The sequence below is a fragment of the Tachypleus tridentatus genome, chromosome 4 (assembly GCF_004210375.1).
Source record: "Tachypleus tridentatus isolate NWPU-2018 chromosome 4, ASM421037v1, whole genome shotgun sequence".
Classification (NCBI taxonomy): domain Eukaryota; kingdom Metazoa; phylum Arthropoda; class Merostomata; order Xiphosura; family Limulidae; genus Tachypleus; species Tachypleus tridentatus.
Window position 1 is genome coordinate 106,200,696 of NC_134828.1, and position 18,288 is coordinate 106,218,983.

Here is an 18,288-nt window from a genome sequence, read left to right on the forward strand (position 1 = left end):
AAATTATGCAGACATAATTATGTATTGGCCTACAAAATACAAACGTAACTATAATACAAGTATACTGAAATTTACAGTGGCAACTCAGCTACTGTACGTTACATATTCATATTACTACTTACTTATACATGCTTAAATTTTAGTTATATTTCTTAAAACTAGAAAGTAAATGAGAAATACATTAAAAAACATTGATTTCGAGTACGAAACAGTGTCACGAGATGTTGCGCTCGTGCGTCGAACGTGCTGGGCCTCTCTGTAGGTTCCGTTTAGTCTTGCGAGTGCAAGGTGTAGAGATAATTTTTGCAGGCGTCAAACATTAACATTTTGAAAATCCAAAAATTATTAAATTACTATATTAGTATCCTCAAAACCACTGTAATTTAGTAGGGTCTCTAATTAAAGTATATGTGGGTTGAAAAATATCCCATTCGTATTCAGAGAAACGACTTGTTCTTCGCACTTCTACGGGATAATATGGGCAAAATGATTACTTTATCCTTCAAGCTACTTATAAACAACTGTCAAAATTACACAGACGAGAACTCTTCTTTCTATTGGTTATAAACAAGAATTAATTAGTAGTAGATGGTGCTAGATAAAATATTTTAAAAGATTGGTCTAGGGGCGGAGACACTAGTAGATTCGCGAAAAATGTTGCCATATCGACAAATCATAGTGGTGAGAAGTTTTTATTCTACATTTATCTTGTCAATATCTCACGTTCGAGTCTCTAATTCATTAACTACTTGTGTATGTTGTATGGTGAGCGTAATAAAATACATACTGAGTATTAAGACAGCTGTGTAATGTGGCATACAAGAATCGATACTTAACAATTTGTTTCTTTACGTTTCCTTTTAAATTAAAACACATATAATATCAAAACTTAAATTATAAACTGTGTTTTAATGCCAGTGTCAGTGACACAAGTAGTAGAAATGTGATTTATTAAAATTTTGAAACTAACGCTCCAAAACGTCGTGACATGCGCACTTTAACCTACCAGAGGCGAAAGGATTTTAAATTACATCGAAGCATCGAAGTTGTGGAATTATAAAGGTTTCGTTAGATTGTAAGTTCTTGTAAAGTAAGTTACTAATGGATTCAAATTACAAATATAAAACACTATTACATTAGTTTGTTCAATAAAAACAACGAAGGATTATTTCTTTACTACAAACAGTATTTCTCTCTTCCTTTCAATCGGCTTTCTATCTGTGACGTTGCTCGCTACCCTTGGTTTCTAGATGATTCCAGGTAGCGCCTGTATTGTTCCCGTCTTCTTTCTTCAAGTCGACGTCTGTGTTCTTCTTCTCGTCTGAGCTCTTCTCGTCTTCTTTCTTCAAGTCGACGTCTCTGTTCGTCTTCGGTCCTAGCTTCACCGTGGCGTCTATCTTCGTTTCTAGTATCTTGTGTGTCACGACCTTGTTCCTCTCCGACGTGGATCGGAACGTCACCAATTCTACGTCCAACTTGGATTATTTCTGATGGTTTTGTAGTGTCAATTTCTACTTCGACTTGCAAATGGGGAGGTAATTCGTAATATACGGAAGAAGGCACAGCCTCTGAAACAGTCCGTATTGAATTCTGTAGTTAAGTTGTATAATTAGAGCATTAAAACACATTAAATGGAATATATTCTTATTAACTGAAAATACAATTTTATTAACGCATCAGTTTTTGTTACTAATCGAAACGCTTTATGTTACATTTACAGGAAACTTTAGCAGTTTCAAGATTCGCATTAAAAATGATACATTTATATCATTATTCTCGTATTTATAACATCCGTGGGTTTAGTGAGTAACTATAAGATATTTAAGTTAAGGATGGGGTGAATAAAAATTAAATTATTTGATTATAAATGTATTTCAAGTGCAAATCACACCTTCTTGACTTTGTTATAGTATGCGCGACTAAATATTTTTGTTCTTTTTAGCCTGGTCCCCATGGTGGACGCTTTTGAGTATTTGGGTGTTTGAAAGTTTTGTGTTTTTTAATTAAACCTCAAGAAATAATCGTTTTATTTCAACACGTGTGAGCGAAAATGATTGTGTGGGTGTGTCTCTGGCAGGCAACGCCCACCCCAATGCTTCTTGTCCATTCGTTAAGCATATTTCCTTGTACCACCCTTCGTGTGAAATCTAATATCTTCAGAAGTTTACTAATATACGTAAAACAAGTATTTCAAAAATGTGTTCACATACACAGTCAGACTAAAGATATGAGGTTTTAAAACCATTTCCAGCATGTTTCTAAAAGATATGTCATAAGTCTGATAGAAGGCTAATTATATGAGATTCCGAACAAGATCTATCAGTACTACCATCTCACATGTCTACTCTTTTAGCTATTGGTGAGTTATAATTACACAGGACATCCCGATTTGTTGCTTCATGGCCAAGTGGTTAGAGGGCTCGACTCGTGATTTTAGGGTCGCGGATTTGAATCCCCGTCACACTAAATATGCTCGCCCTTTCATCCGTGGGGGCGTTATAATGTTAAACTCAATCCTACAATTCGTTAGTAAAAGAGTAGCCCAAGAGTTGGTGGTGGGTGGTGGTGACTAGCTGCCTTCCCTCTTGTTTTCACTGCTATATTAAAAACGGCTAGCGCAGACAGCAGGTGAAATTCAAAACAAACCAAACCATACCATCCTTGGTGTGAAATCTAATATAAGTATTTCAAGAGATATATTAAAATACACAAAAAGACTTGTTTGAAAAAATATCTACACGTGCAATCCCACTAAAGATTTAAGGTTTTAAAACACATTTCGATCACATTTATAAAAAGCATACAATAAGCTAGACGACAGTTTCAAACAAATAATCACGTTCAACAACGTTTTAGTTTTCTTATAATGACAAGTTCTGGTCGCTATGGGCAGCTACTTCCAACTAGCTTTGCGTGAAACTCAGTGATCAAACAAATCCTATAACTTACCATTACATCTGTAAACTAGATCCGACCAAATAAGAGCTTCCTGCGAGAAACAAAATACTCCGAGACGTCCACCTTTAAGAGTATTGTCAAATACGTTTCCTGAATCGGCTACCATGCTCGCTCCTTCAAAAATACGTAACCTGGAAATTAAAAACGTAACTAGTTTGAAACTATAGATATTGTGATTAATGTATTAGTTCCTATTTCGGATAGTTTGTGACGTTAACCGACTTTGATTACTATTATCAAAAGCAGAATTACTCCCCAAAAAACACTCAAGTGTAGAATATATATAAATTGTACTGTTGTTTTATGTAACAATATGTTTAAATCTGGAATGTATTAAGTGTAGAATATATATAAATTGTACTGTTGTTTTATGTAACAATATGTTTAACTCTGGAATGTATCAAGTGTAGAATATATATAAATTGTACTGTTTTTTATGTAACAATATGTTTAAATCCGGAATGTATCAAGTATAGAATATATATAAATTGTACTGTTGTTTTATGTAACAATATGTTTAAATCCGGTATGTATCAAGTGTAGAATATATATAAATTGTACTGTTGTTTTATGTAACAATATGTTTAACTCTGGAATGTATCAAGTATAGAATATATATAAATTGTACTGTTGTTTATGTAACAATATGTTTAAATCCGGCATGAATCAAGTGTAGAATATATATAAATTGTACTGTTGTTTATGTAACAATATGTTTAAATCCGGCATGAATCAAGTGTAGAATATATATAAATTGTACTGTTGTTTTATGTAACAATATGTTTAACTCTGGAATGTATCAAGTATAGAATATATATAAATTGTACTGTTGTTTTATGTAACAATATGTTTAAATCCGGTATGTATCAAGTGTAGAATATATATAAATTGTACTGTTGTTTTATGTAACAATATGTTTAAATCTGGAATGTATCAAGAGTAGAATATATATAAATTGTACTGTTGTTTTATGTAACAATATGTTTAACTCTGGAATGTATCAAGTGTAGAATATATATAAATTGTACTGTTGTTTTATGTAACAATATGTTTAAATCCGGAATGTATCAAGTGTAGAATATATATAAATTGTACTGTTGTTTTATGTAACAATATGTTTAACTCTGGAATGTATCAAGTGTATAATATATATAAATTGTACTGTTGTTTTATGTAACAATATGTTTAACTCTGGAATGTATCAAGTATAGAATATATATAAATTGTACTGTTGTTTTATGTAACAATATGTTTAAATCCTGTATGTATCAAGTGTAGAATATATATAAATTGTACTGTTGTTTTATGTAACAATATGTTTAAATCTGGAATGTATCAAGTGTAGAATATATATAAATTGTACTGTTGTTTTATGTAACAATATGTTTAACTCTGGAATGTATCAAGTGTAGAATATATATAAATTGTACTGTTGTTTTATGTAACAATATGTTTAAATCCGGAATGTATCAAGTGTAGAATATATATAAATTGTACTGTTGTTTTATGAAACAATATGTTTAAATCCGGAATGTATCAAGTGTAGAATATATATAAATTGTACTGTTGTTTTATGTAACAATATGTTTAACTCTGAAATCTATCAAGTGTAGAATATATATAAATTGTACTGTTGTTTTATGTAACAATATGTTTAAATCCGGAATGTATCAAGTGTAGAATATATATAAATTGTACTGTTGTTTTATGTAACAATATGTTTAAATCCGGAATGTATCAAGTGTAGAATATATATAAATTGTACTGTTGTTTTATGTAACAATATGTTTAAATCCGGAATGTATCAAGTGTAGAATATATATAAATTGTACTGTTGTTTTATGTAACAATATGTTTAAATCCGGAATGTATCAAGTGTAGAATATATATAAATTGTACTGTTGTTTTATGTAACAATATGTTTAACTCTGAAATGTAAATTAGTTTGTTTGTTTGAAATTAAGTATAAAGTATTCGAAGGGCAACCTGTGTGGTCTTCCCTCCAACATGTTTCTAATGTTGTAAGTTCGCAGACATGCCGCTGTACCACGGGGTAGAATGTAGATTAGATTGTTTATAAATCTCAGTAATATTAAAAATAAATAATTGTGAGTGAAGCTCGATATGTTACGTATAGAAATACAGTCGTTATCTAGTTCTTGACTTTGATATATGCGAATTGGCTAAATCGTTTCGGTTTGGTACTCTATAGATCACAACATTTCTGTTAGACTGAATTTATATACAAAAATAGAAATTATGTATTTCTTACGCCTACACATATATAAGTGAAGGAAAAGCCTTGTAAAGAGAAAATATATTTAAGTCGGGTCAGTGATTTAGCTTTTATCTGTAAATAATTCTAATTATGAATTTTAATAAATCTTCATTGAATTCACGTGTAATGTTTGGAATGAAGCATAAAGCTACACAATGAATGGTCCATCTGTTCTTTCCCTACAAAAGGTATCGAAACCCGGTTTGTAGTAGTATGAGTCTGCAGACATGCTTTTTTGCCATTGGGGAGCGTATTTACTATCAAAATTACAGATAGCGAGAGTGTAATTTGGATAATTTAATTTTTTTACTTTAAAAAAACAAATAAAGTTTAACTTCCTTCACAAGAACTGTCAAAACTAAGTTTTATAAGAACTGTCAAAACTAAGTTTTAATTAACTAAACGTTTCTCTTATTTTACCAGTTTTTCAGTGATTAGGTGAAACTTCAAACTATTGGATTAATTTTGTTTATTACTTTCATATTGTATGAATCAGAAGTTTATTTTATTCATACAGAGGTTGGTATAAGAGAGAAGCCCTAGAAAAATATAAATATGTCATTTTGTGTTTTTTAGTGTTCTTCATTATTACCTTAACACAGCTTAGACAATACATCCCTTTACGTCAAACTTTTAATCTAACTGAATATCTTATTTTGTTTTCCGTGAATTGGGTTCTTAAATTTCTCTCTTGTTTTCAGTATCAGAGTCACACAACATTTCTAATTATCATATCGAAATTATTTCGTTGTTGTCAAAGCACAGAGGTACAAATTGTGCTATTTTCGCTCTGTCCAAAATAAGGAATCGAACACTGGATTTTAGCGTTTAGCATTACGTATAAAACAAACTGAGGCACCCATTCTTCATTCGAGTTATGAACTGAATAATTATTGAACAGATGCTATGATAAATAAAAAGAATATCTTAACTTTCACACAGTTTATTTATAAAATAAGTTATTAAGAACTCACCGTTTATGTAACATCACATATAAAGTTTTATTCGACAGTTCATTCGTGTTTTACCTTCAGTCTCATTTCGTTTGTTTTCATAAACCAATAATCAACTATTTGTTGCATTTTAACATTAGTGACACAATTAAAGATTCATTCTATTTAAAGTTCAATAAGGATATTATTTTTAAAATAGTAACCTTCTATACACCATTAAACTGCATGAGATAGTAAGAGACGTAAGCTTTGTATGCAATACTAGATGCCTCATTAGTGCTTAAGTAAAGTACAAAAGCAAGAACCAGTAACGTATATTTCAAACTGTTACCTTATTAATTCAGCTCGGCAGAATGCAGTTTTCACACCAGAATACCTGCATTTTCGTGGTTCTATTAATATAAACAAATACCATATTTTCAGCTATAAATGCCGATTACGAAAACCGATTACGAAATTAAACAAATAATTTTAATTTGGTCAGGTTAGGAGTACTTTGTAGTCAACTTGCCGGGCTGCGAATGGTAAAGTCCAAGGTTTGAGCTTTGATATGTTTCTGAGTATGAACCGCACTTTCAACTACAGACATTTTATAAAACTATTAGAGTCGATATTATTATTTAGTTAAGCATTTCTACACTAGGAGTTGCTACGTCTGAACTTTGGCGTCTCTGGCCTGGTTCTTTAGTCTACGTTACCTATAGGGTCTTAATTAACGTTTAACACATACGAAATACATGACTTGGTTATGATGAGTATTAAAAGATAACTAAACTAGCTGGTCTAAGCTAAAACATAAAAACTTCATTATTTTATTGTTGGCTAATTTTGACTATTCAGAATGATAGTTTGATAGAGTAAGCAACCCAAAGTATGTGAAATAATTAACAGTATTAAAGACAAAACGTCTAAATAATCTGAGCCCCAGTGAATAGATCAATACCTGTATATTGTTTCAACAGAATAAATAATCAACATTAATATGTTATATAGGACCCAACTTTTAAATAATTTGAGCCCCAGTGATGTCGAGAAACCAACTTGTTGAGAAATTTATATGCAAAAACGGCTCGTTTGGGTTGAGAAAATATTTTACGTAGAAGAGCGAACAACGTTTCGACCTTCTTCGGTCATCGTCAGGTTCACAAAGAAAGAGGTAACTGACCGGAAGCTGACCACATGTTTGAAAGCGGTTGTGTAACTGAGTGTCGGAATGTAGAGGGCGGTATTAGATATTTGAATATATAATTTTATTTATTTTATTATATTAATATAGGTATAAAGGCGTTCCTTTATACTGGTTTATTTTGGGGTTTAAGTTGTTGTATAAGTAAGGCTTCTTTAATTTTACGTTTGTTTATGTTTGTTTCTTTATTTAGTATTTGAGTGTTTTCTATGGTTATGTTATGTTTATTTGACTTGCAGTGTTCGAAAACGTGTGAAGCTGACTTTTTATGTTCTTTGAATCTGGTTTCCATTTTTCTACTTGTTTCTCCCAATATAGAAGTCGTGGCAGTTATCACATTGTATTTTGTAAATAATGTTGGTGTGGTGTTTGACAGTGTAGTATTTACATAGTATAGACCTTAGTTTTGTGTCTGGTTTTGAATAAATTTGGTATTAATTGGAATGTCATATTTTGTTACTAGTTTTTGCCAAATGTTGGTTATTTGTTTGCTGATGTCAGGAATATATGGTATACAGCAGTATATGGTTTCGTGATTTTTTGATTCGTGAGATATATTTACTTTAGTTGGTTTATTTTGCTTTCTGTCTAGGTGTGTGCGTATAAGATTTTCTACGGTTTGTGGAGGAAACTTATTGATGTTGATGAAGTATTGTTTTATTTTGTCTAATTCATCGTTAATTTTATCTGGTTAGCATAGTTTTATGGCTGTGTTTATTTGGTTTCTTAGTATGTTGAGTTTTTGTTTTGTTTCATGTGCTGAGTCCCAAGGAATGTATAGTCCAGTATGGGTGATTTTTCGGTGGACTTCTGTTTTGAATTGTGTGTCGGTTCTTGTAATTTTGAGGTTAAGAAATGATATTTGATTGTTTTCTCCATGTTCACATGTGAAGTTAATGTTGGGATGTATAGAGTTAATGTGATTGAAAAAATTAAGTATCTGTTCTGTAGATTTGAATCCCGCAACCGTGTCATCTACATATCTGTACCAGTATAGTGGTGGATGTAATGATGTGTTAATTGCTTGTGTTTCAACTTGTGTCATAAAAAATATTGGCTAGAACTGGTGATACTGGGTTGCCCATGCTTAGGCCATTTGTTTGTATATAGTTAGGGTCTCGGATATAGAGTTCTAAGGCTATCTTGCAGGCTTCAGTGGTTGGAACTTCTGTAAAGAGGGATATAACATCGAAACTGGCCATTAAGGCTTTATGATTAAGTTGATTTAGATTAGACTTGAAATTAAAAGAGTCTTTGATGAATGAGCTGGCTGATGTTACATATTTGGAGAATGCCCATGCTATGTATTTACCAAGATTGTAATTAAACGATTCATAAACCAGATTGTCCATTACGACCAATAATGAAACAAGTAGAAAAATGGAAACCAGATTTAAAGAACATAAAAAGTCACCTTCACACGTTTTCGAACACTGCAAGTCAAATAAACACAACATAACCAAAGAAAACACTCAAATACTAAATAAAGAAACAAACATAAACAAACGCAAAATTAAAGAAGCCTTACTTATACAACAACTTAACCCAAAATAAACCAATATAAAGGAACACCTTTATACCTATATTAATATAATAAAATAAATAAAATTATATATTCAAATATCTAATACCGCCCTCTACATTCCGACACTCAGTTACACAACCGCTTTCAAACATGTGGTCAGCTTCCGGTCAGTTACCTCTTTCTTTGTGAACCTGACGATGACCTAGGAAGGTCAAAACGTTGTTCGCTCTCCTACGTAAAATATTTTCTCAACCCAAATGAGCCGTTTTTGCATATAAAAATCTGAGCCCCAGTGAATAGACCAATACCTATATATTATTTCAACAGAATAACTAATCAACATTAATATGTTGTATAGGACCCAACTTCTAAATAATCTGAGCCCCAGTGAATAGACCAATACCTGTATATTGTTTCAACAGAATAAATAATCAACATTAATATGTTGTATAGGACCCAACTTCTAAATACTCTGAATTGTTTGTTTGTTTGTTTTTGAATTTTGCGCAAAGCTACTCAAGGGATATCTGCGCTAGCCATCAATAATTCAACAGTGTAAGACTAGAGGGAAGGCATATAGTCATAACTCCATCAACTCTTGGGCTATTCTTTTACCAACGAATAGTTGGATTGACCGTCACAATAAAACACCCCCACAACTTAAAGGGCGAATATCTTTGGTGCGACAGGGATTAGAACCCGCGACCCTAAGGTTACGAGTCGAACGCTTTAATCCACCTAGCTATGCCGGTCCGAATACTCTAAGCTCCAGTCAATAGACCAATAGCCACCAATTGTTTCAACAGGATACGTGGTACTATGGAAATCAGTTTCAATAGAGTGAGCAATAGCCTTCTACAGCAGATCAGAATGTATAAAATTAGAATTGTAATCTAACCTGATTAATCCAATTTTGGGTCTGTGAAGCAATAGCCATCTATAAGCCGTTTTTTCCCTCCAGCCAACATTTCTAGGGTCTTTCCAGAGTAGACGAACCTGAAATATAAAAATACATTATTCATTGTACTTCTCGAATTTCAAGTGAACATTAATATATGTTTTTTTTACATCTTTACTTGTTACCTTCCTTGTACCTTATTTTTACATCTTTACTTGTTATCTTCCTTAAACCTTATTTTTACATCTTTACTTGTTACCTTCCTTATAACTTATTTTCCATCTTGTTAAATTCCTTTGTCATTTCTTGGTTGTCATAATTACACATCTTACTTAAATGTTTGGTATAAGATTCAAACAAGTTACAAAAACGTAATCATCTGCGTGAGTAAAAGAAACTTTAAATAAATCAGAGTTTTGTTTTCAAAATTTGTGTAAATAGATTCTGGACATTGTAAGTCCAGAGGATTACTTTAATGGTCCTGAAAAGTTCATTCAAAGAAAAAAAACTGAAGAAATAAACACAAAGAGGATGAGGGGATGTTCAACACGTGGTGTCTTAGTTGGGAAACACAAAGAGGATGAAGGGATGTTCAACACGTGGTATCTTAGTTGGGTAAACTGTTTGTACACAAAGAGGATGATGGGATGTTCAACATGTGGTATCTTAGTTGGGTAAAGTGTTTGTACACAAAGAGGATGAAGGGATGTTCAACACGTGGTATCTTAGTTGGGTAGAGTGTTTGTACACAAAGAGGATGAAGGGATGATCAACACGTGGTATCTTAGTTGGGTAAAGTGTTTGTTCGGGTAGTAAAAATCTCAGGTTCGAATATCAGTTGTCATTCTTCAAATAAATAATAAACTACACACTTCATCTTGTTCTATAACACTGTCTGCGCCTGATTTTGTCTAAATAGTGAGTTGTATGTATGGTACTTACTGATCATATGAAAATACACAAAGATATAGATATGTTCCTCACTGAATTTTTAAAAACTTGGTTTTGGAGAGAAGAGGCAGTTTTTGTTGTTATCATATTTTCGTTAACAGATTTATTTGTTATGTAAAACTATTAATCTTTGAGGAATTTAGTTATTGGTACAGCCTGAAACTCCTCTGACTGATGTATTGATCATTTGAAAAGTTAAATTAAATAAAACCCTAGATGCAAATCTTACCTAGCAACCTGAATTAAATACAAGTAACGTTTAAATTGTTATTCAGTTATTGTGTTGTTAGCATCTTTAACAAGCGTATAGTTTTACTATTTATTTACAACTAATAATACGCAATAATATTGTTTTCTTTTGTTGTTGTTATTACTCTAACAATTGGCTTTTACAAATGGTTTGACCAGTACTATGTTTGTTGTAACTAAACTGGCCAGATGAGTTCTAGTATTGAGCGAAATGCATCGTCAACAATGAATATGATGGATATGGAGTGATTAAAATACCATTAGACAGCCTCCTTATCTGAAGAACCGTAAGGAACTGAAGAAATGTAATGAGACAAAACACTAAGCCTATATGACAAAAATAATTCATTATAATTACGCTTCGTCAGCAAAGGCGTTCACACAATAACTTATGATAATTAAACGAAGTTATGACTAGAAGCTAATTTGTAATAATTGTTTTATAATAATTCCAAGGAGTGATAATCCTAGCATGAAAACAATTCTAACGTACCTTTAAACGTAAGAAAAATAAATTTAAAATTTAAGTGTACTTATAATTCTGCTACCACTACTCAGTATTCCAGAAGTTATATAACAACTTCACTAGTGTAAGATTACCTCATTTCTTGTGTCACCAGTGTGCCATAAGGAGTTTCGCATCATCTCACCTGGTCCTGTACTAGACTTCACTAATTTTAATTGGATACCGGGTTCTGCAACGGCTCGAAAAGGTGTGGGCTGCCAATAAGTTTGCAGGTCTTTCTTCCACATTACTGTGTAGAAACGAGCGTTGTCTTGGTAACTAATTCAAATAAAATGTTCATATTTTGAAATTTTGGTAGAGCTTGTAATGAAATATCCTTCCAAATAATGAAAAAAAAACTGTACGCTAGGTCCTATAAAATAGCTAACTGGAGATAAGAGTGGCTGGATGGAAAAACAAAATCAGAAAGTTGTTATAAATGGAGTTCAGTAAAACTGGATTAATGTCACAAATAGGCTACCTGAAGACTCAGTCTTAGGACCTTTGCTCTTTTTGACTAATATCAATAACACATAAGACAAATGGTCATAAAATTACCTAAATTAGTTGATGATATTAAGGTCTTCCATGTTGCTGATTGTGAGGAGGATGTTGTCCCTTTACAAGAGGATTTAGATCATTTAGTGAGTTAGACTGATAAACATCAGACAGGAGGTATTTATAATAAATGCAAGTTAATACGAGTGGATCATAATAATTGTAATTATAACTATAACTTGGACGAGAATAACCTTAACTCTGTTATAAAAAAGGGATCTTGGTACAGTGGTTAATCATCCCTTAGACCATCTAAGCAGTGTACTGTTGCCATTGATAGAGTAAATAAGATTTTTTTTGTTTCATCTTCAGATATTTTTAATACAAATCTAAGGGAATTAAAATGTAATTGTATAGGTCACTGGTTAGTTCACATTTTGAATGACCTATTCAGTCTTAGGCTTCTTATGTTAGGAAGGGCACTTGATTGTTGGAAAAGGTTCAGAAGAAGGTCACCTGGGATGGAATGGTTGTCATGCAAAGAGAGGCTGAAATCTGACTTGTTATTTTCTTTTTAAAAGAGAAGAGTTAGAAGGAATATGATTGAAGTGTTTAAGATTAATCATGTTGCTGCATCATTTTTATTCATACTTAGTGGTGAGAATGATACAACCCAGATATAAAGTTTGTCTAGGTAGAGGTCATGCTCAGCTGAGACAGTTCATTTATTTAACAGGGTGGCTGACCTTTGGGACAGTTTGCCTTCGGATGTTACTGAAGCAATAAATTTACCGAATTTGTGGAGAAATCATGATAATTATACGAAAGATAAGAGCTGGTTTTAAAGGTTGTTTTTATTTAATATATTTTGTTTAGTTAAGAACACTGAACCGCATAGCTGGAGCAATAGGTCCATTGTTATCCCTAAACAATATTTTATATCATGTTATAACCTAAGATTTTCTTTACGTAATTTAACCAAGAACTGGAAAGAACTGACTGGTTCAAAAAAAAAAATAATCAAACTTACGAACCGTTAAACATAATTAAAATATTCAATTATCAGATAATAAATTTAAAAATATTAATAATATAAGAAGTGAGAACGAATTGACTGGACAATGATGTCATTAATCACAGAACTTTAAATTCTTTACGTTTCTTGAGGGAGGTTTGTTCCTCACACTCCACGAAAAATTTAACCACCTGTATAAAAAACACGTAATATTTGTAGCTAAATAACACAGTCTGAGAATATATTTATTCCAAGAAGCATTAACCGTTTTTGTGCGTTTTTATCAACGTTCAGTAAATTCCTTACCTGAAAATAAAACCAACATAATCATTATCAATTTCAGTATCCACAAAGAAAGTTCCCTCAAAATCCACTCCTCCAAAAGCCTGAAATCCTGAAAATTTCATTATAATATCAGTAAACTAGTGATCCGTATATAATGCACAAAAATCTGTGTCTCAGTCTATTTGTTATTTGTCTTAATCACTGAACCAACCTCACCCAAAACAACTGAGAAGGTAGTGTGTAAAAAATATTGTTTTAAAGGGGGTCTCACAACCTACTCAAACCCCCCATTAATGCTCTTATTTAGTATTTATTATCTATGACGTACAATACTGTGCAAAAGTATTAGGATAGAATAATATATATTTCAACACTCTCGTAATGCTTCTCTGATCCATATTGACAATTGAATCAGACAGGTTGAGAGACTTACCATTCTTTAGAGTTCCTACATTTGTACCAAGGGTATACCATAAAGATTCTGTGTAAATGAACATAGTGATCAAAAATAGGACCTGGAATAACTGTTGTGGTACCTCGTGCAGTGTCTCAACTATACAAAAAAAAGCTAGCAAGGAACTATCATATGATACTATGCCAGGATAAATCAGTATAGTATCATTCCACCAATAAACCTTGATAGGACAGTGTTCAACATTGTATGTTTACAATAGTTGTCATGTCACGGTCAAAAACGCGTATAGAATTGTCAGTATGGTAGAGAGTTCCCATAAAAGTTTTACGTCATACTGATTAGACTTTCCGATAAATTGCTCTACCCTGTTATTTATACCTTAGATACTGAGACTGAATTTGAAAATAGTAAAGGAAGAAGCAGAACACCTAAATTCAATGATACTGATGTTAAGCATTTTTGTTTATGTAGCCTTAGGGACAGAGGAAGCCTGCCACTGATCTCAAGCATAAGATAAACATCCATGTACCAAATGACAGAAAAGTGTCCACATCTACAGTATTCGATGAGAGTGGAATATTTGGTCATGTAACAATTAAAACGTTTATTTTGATCTCCAAAAAAAATTAACTATTCGTGATTGAAAAAGAGTATTATGAAAGAATGAGTCCAAATTTGAAATATTTTGTTCAAAGCGTAGGTTGTACTTCCGGCGAAAGAAAGGTGAAATACACCTCAATCCACAGCACCTACCACAAAACATGGGAAAAGCAGTGTGATAGTTTGAGGGTGTGCTTCTGTTGAGGCAATAGGAGATATTTGCCAAATAGATGGAATCCTTATACAAACCTTTTGATGAGCTAATAACGAATACTGTAATAACATGTTGAAAATAAATTGTGTGAAAGTTAACGTTTTTTGTATTATTTATCATAGCATCTATCACATGTTTTTTTCAGTTCCATATCGGATAAAGGACGAGTACCCCAGCTTCTTCATTATAACCATTTTTACTGTCTTTTTATTAATTAATTATTTTAACATCAAATAACAAAACATAAATCCCACGTTATTTTGTTCTCATATGTGTAAAGTGCCGCTTATTACAGTTTAACAGTTTGATTACGTAGTGTCACAGGATTCCATGATAAACCAAAACGGTATTGTTAATGTCCATACACACATTGTACAAAGATTTTTACCCTAGACAACTCATGCTTTTATACGGTTCGGGTTTTATTTGTAAACTAATGAAGAAAAATTACTCACGATGTTTGGCTGTTCAAACTTTAAGCTTGTTAGGGTACGGCGTGAAAACTGAAACATTGAAGTTCAAGCACTCTAAACCTAACGGAATACGTCACATTCCTATACGATTCATTTTATAAAATACTGTTAGTAAGCCTTGTTATTACTTCAAGAAGTTTATCATACATACGGTAACACTTATACTAGAAGTGGATTGCATGTACAGTGCAAATTAAAATCTCAAACACCCTGCAAATAGCATCTAAATAACATTTTGTAATCACTTTACACACACTGTTAAGATGGAAACAATGCAAGAGCAAAGTAACCAAAACACTTGAGAATAAAACAGAAAAATTCATAAAGCCACAAGTTTGTCGATATGGCTGACTGATAATCGTTGTTGGCAAGACACAGATCTCTTCTGTCTTCACTTACAAATCTAAATGCAAATCTTGGCGTTTTTGCTAATTCTTCTTATAACTTGAATATAACAAGTAAAAACAATAACTATTTTACAACACTTCTAGTGAGATAACATACACTATTAAAAGCCATATTTTAGTATTACGCTTTGTGACATATATTAACCCGCCCTCATAGCATGCATCGATGCACGATTGCTTTTCGCGCAGCTAAATACAAAACTGTGGACTATTAAGTTCCCTTCATCTAGGTTGTAACTATGATATAATTTTTGAAAGCAAATTTTCAATTCTGTACTTGTGGCACGAGTGTTCCGTGTTAAACAAACAAATTACGTCGTAGCAGTCAATTGCCTCTGCTCGAGTGTTCTGGAATGAAAACAAGAACAATAAGTTGTATAATTTATCTTTGTATTGTTATCAAACCAAGTGTCACCTACTGACATCGAAGGTTGTACTTGAAACAGTGTGATATTTAAATTATACCTTTCCAGGAAATGATATGAGAGAATTTCTTATGTTGATTATCTTGAAAAGTCTTTGTCCTGGTGAAATGTACATAACTGTAAGAATACAGATGTGGTTAGAAACAGTAATACTGAATATGTGAAACAAACCTTACACATTAATTCACTTAATATAGGAATGGGAGCACAAAATGTAAGGAAATAAGGTAGGAATGGGTGGGTTAATGCTGCAACACTTGGTAGTTTTTGACATGAGCGCCCTCTCCCACCACATCAATGCGTGATATATATACTTATTCTGTAGCTGTAAAGTTTGTTTGTTTTTAAGTTTTAACATCAATACATGACATTTTACAATACATCAAGCTTAGTGTCAAAAACTGAAAATAATTTTATCTTACCCACTGCCAATCCAGGGTCACTATTCATAGTCTGGACGATCTCGGCCCCCTGCAGGAGAAAAATAAAACTATATCCAGTGGTAATCCACAATACAGATACGACAACCAACAAGAAGTTAAATATACGGTAACATACAATACAGATAGGACAACCAAGAGGATGTTCAATGTGTACATACACACGTAAATTACCTCACATAACATATAACTTTTCATCACACCACAAGTCTATTCAAAATAAAATATTACAATTCATTCTTTATAAAAGATGTTTTCATATGTCTGTTTGGTTGCCTTTATCATAGCCTGGTATTACCTTCTTCTACACAAACTGAGATACTTAGTATACTTTAACAGTCCTGTAAATTACCAAAAGTTAGTTTAGCAATATTCTTGACTAGTTCCTATGGATGTAGTGTATACATGATGTGCTAACAACTATTTTGTTCTAGTAACCATGCGTGTATATGGACACATTATTATAGTAACCATGAGTGTATATGGACACATTATTATAGTAACCATGCGTGTATATGGACACATTATTATAGTAACCATGTGTTTATATGGACACATTATTATAGTAACCATGCGTGTATATGGACACATTATTATAGTAACCATGCGTGTATATGGACACATTATTATAGTAACCATGCGTGTACATGGACACATTATTATAGTAACCATGCGTGTATATGGACACATTATTATAGTAACCATGCGTGTATATGGACACATTATTATAGTAACCATGCGTGTATATGGACACATTATTATAGTAACCATGCGTGTATATGGACACATTATTATAGTAACCATGCGTGTATATGGACACATTATTATTACCGCAGCCTCTTGTTACTGTTCAGAGGTTGATTCTCTAAAATGTGTTTATTTGTTTCAAGTTAAGCACACAAGGAGCTAACTTTATTCTACTCACCATGGGTATCAAAACCGGTTTATAGCTCTTCCTCACTGGGGAGTCTTTAAAATTCAACATTAAGCAATAAATGAGGAAACAGTCTCCTTACGTTTCAAAAAATCTAGAAAACTGTAAAAAATATTCTACCGATATATCGGTAACTTAGCACAAGTTTTATATATCTTACCAGTTTTTACCTGTAATAAAACCAAACATTTCTAATAAAATCAAAAATATAGAGAAAATGCATGCTTTAATTTCAAGTAACATGAACTTTTATTGTTCGTATCCACAAGAGTTTTTTTTATATCCTAACTGATGAAAAATTGACAGTTGATAAAATATAACTTTAGAAATGATTATTATTCTTCACGGGTGTATTGAGAAAATCAAATGAAGTTAGTCGTTTTCAGAAGGGTCTTAACATGTTGCAAACTTATTTTTACATTTTACCGGATAATTTACAATTAACGTAATTAGATTTATATAACTATGTTGTTGTTTTTTCTGGCTGATGTGCCAACCCAGTGGCACAGCGGTATGTCTCCGGACTTACAACGCTAGAATCCGGATTTCGATACCCGTGGTGGACAAAGCACAGACATTGCGTAGCTTTGTGCTTAATTCAATAACATACTGATGCAATCGTCTTGTCTTATGTTTTATTGTAACATATAACAAGGTTATAAAGTTGTAGAATTTCTGGAAAAAAATATCCATAAAAGTACAAAGGAGAGAAAAAAATAACTCCTTATTTTGACCATCATTTACATATTTTGTTAGTTTTCAGTTATATCCGTGCAGTCAGTCCATCTGGCCCCGTACCTTCTTAATTTCGGGCTTCCACATGAAACTTTCTGAATTTTAAATATATGTACTAATCTATTATGTCACTTTCTTTTGGATCTAATCTTACCCAATAACACATCATCCGAGAAATTAAAACAAATATTATGGAAGCCATAATATTCCGATTAACAGCTTGGAAAAAAACCAACCATACATCCTGTTGATGTTATGCTCAGAAACGTATAGAAAAACCAGATACGTCGCCACAAAATCTTGGAAACAATAGATTAATAAATATAATTATTACAATGGGCAAA

At 32.3% G+C, this 18,288-nt stretch overlaps 1 protein-coding gene across 1 annotated transcript in view; it reads right to left on the minus strand.

Annotated features, from left to right (window-relative positions):
* Positions 1 to 3: 3 nt before the first annotated feature.
* Positions 4 to 18,288, minus strand: part of LOC143248184 (cartilage oligomeric matrix protein-like) — a 56,427-nt gene continuing 38,142 nt past the window's right edge. Inside the window, exons 20-25 of the mRNA XM_076496617.1 lie at positions 16,258 to 16,306; positions 13,323 to 13,410; positions 11,599 to 11,782; positions 9,799 to 9,896; positions 2,950 to 3,089; positions 4 to 1,568 (exon numbers count right to left, since the gene is read on the minus strand). Coding sequence (XP_076352732.1) covers positions 1,234 to 1,568; positions 2,950 to 3,089; positions 9,799 to 9,896; positions 11,599 to 11,782; positions 13,323 to 13,410; positions 16,258 to 16,306 — 894 coding nt within the window. The 3' untranslated portion in view covers positions 4 to 1,233. The remainder of the gene's footprint in view (positions 1,569 to 2,949; positions 3,090 to 9,798; positions 9,897 to 11,598; positions 11,783 to 13,322; positions 13,411 to 16,257; positions 16,307 to 18,288) is intronic.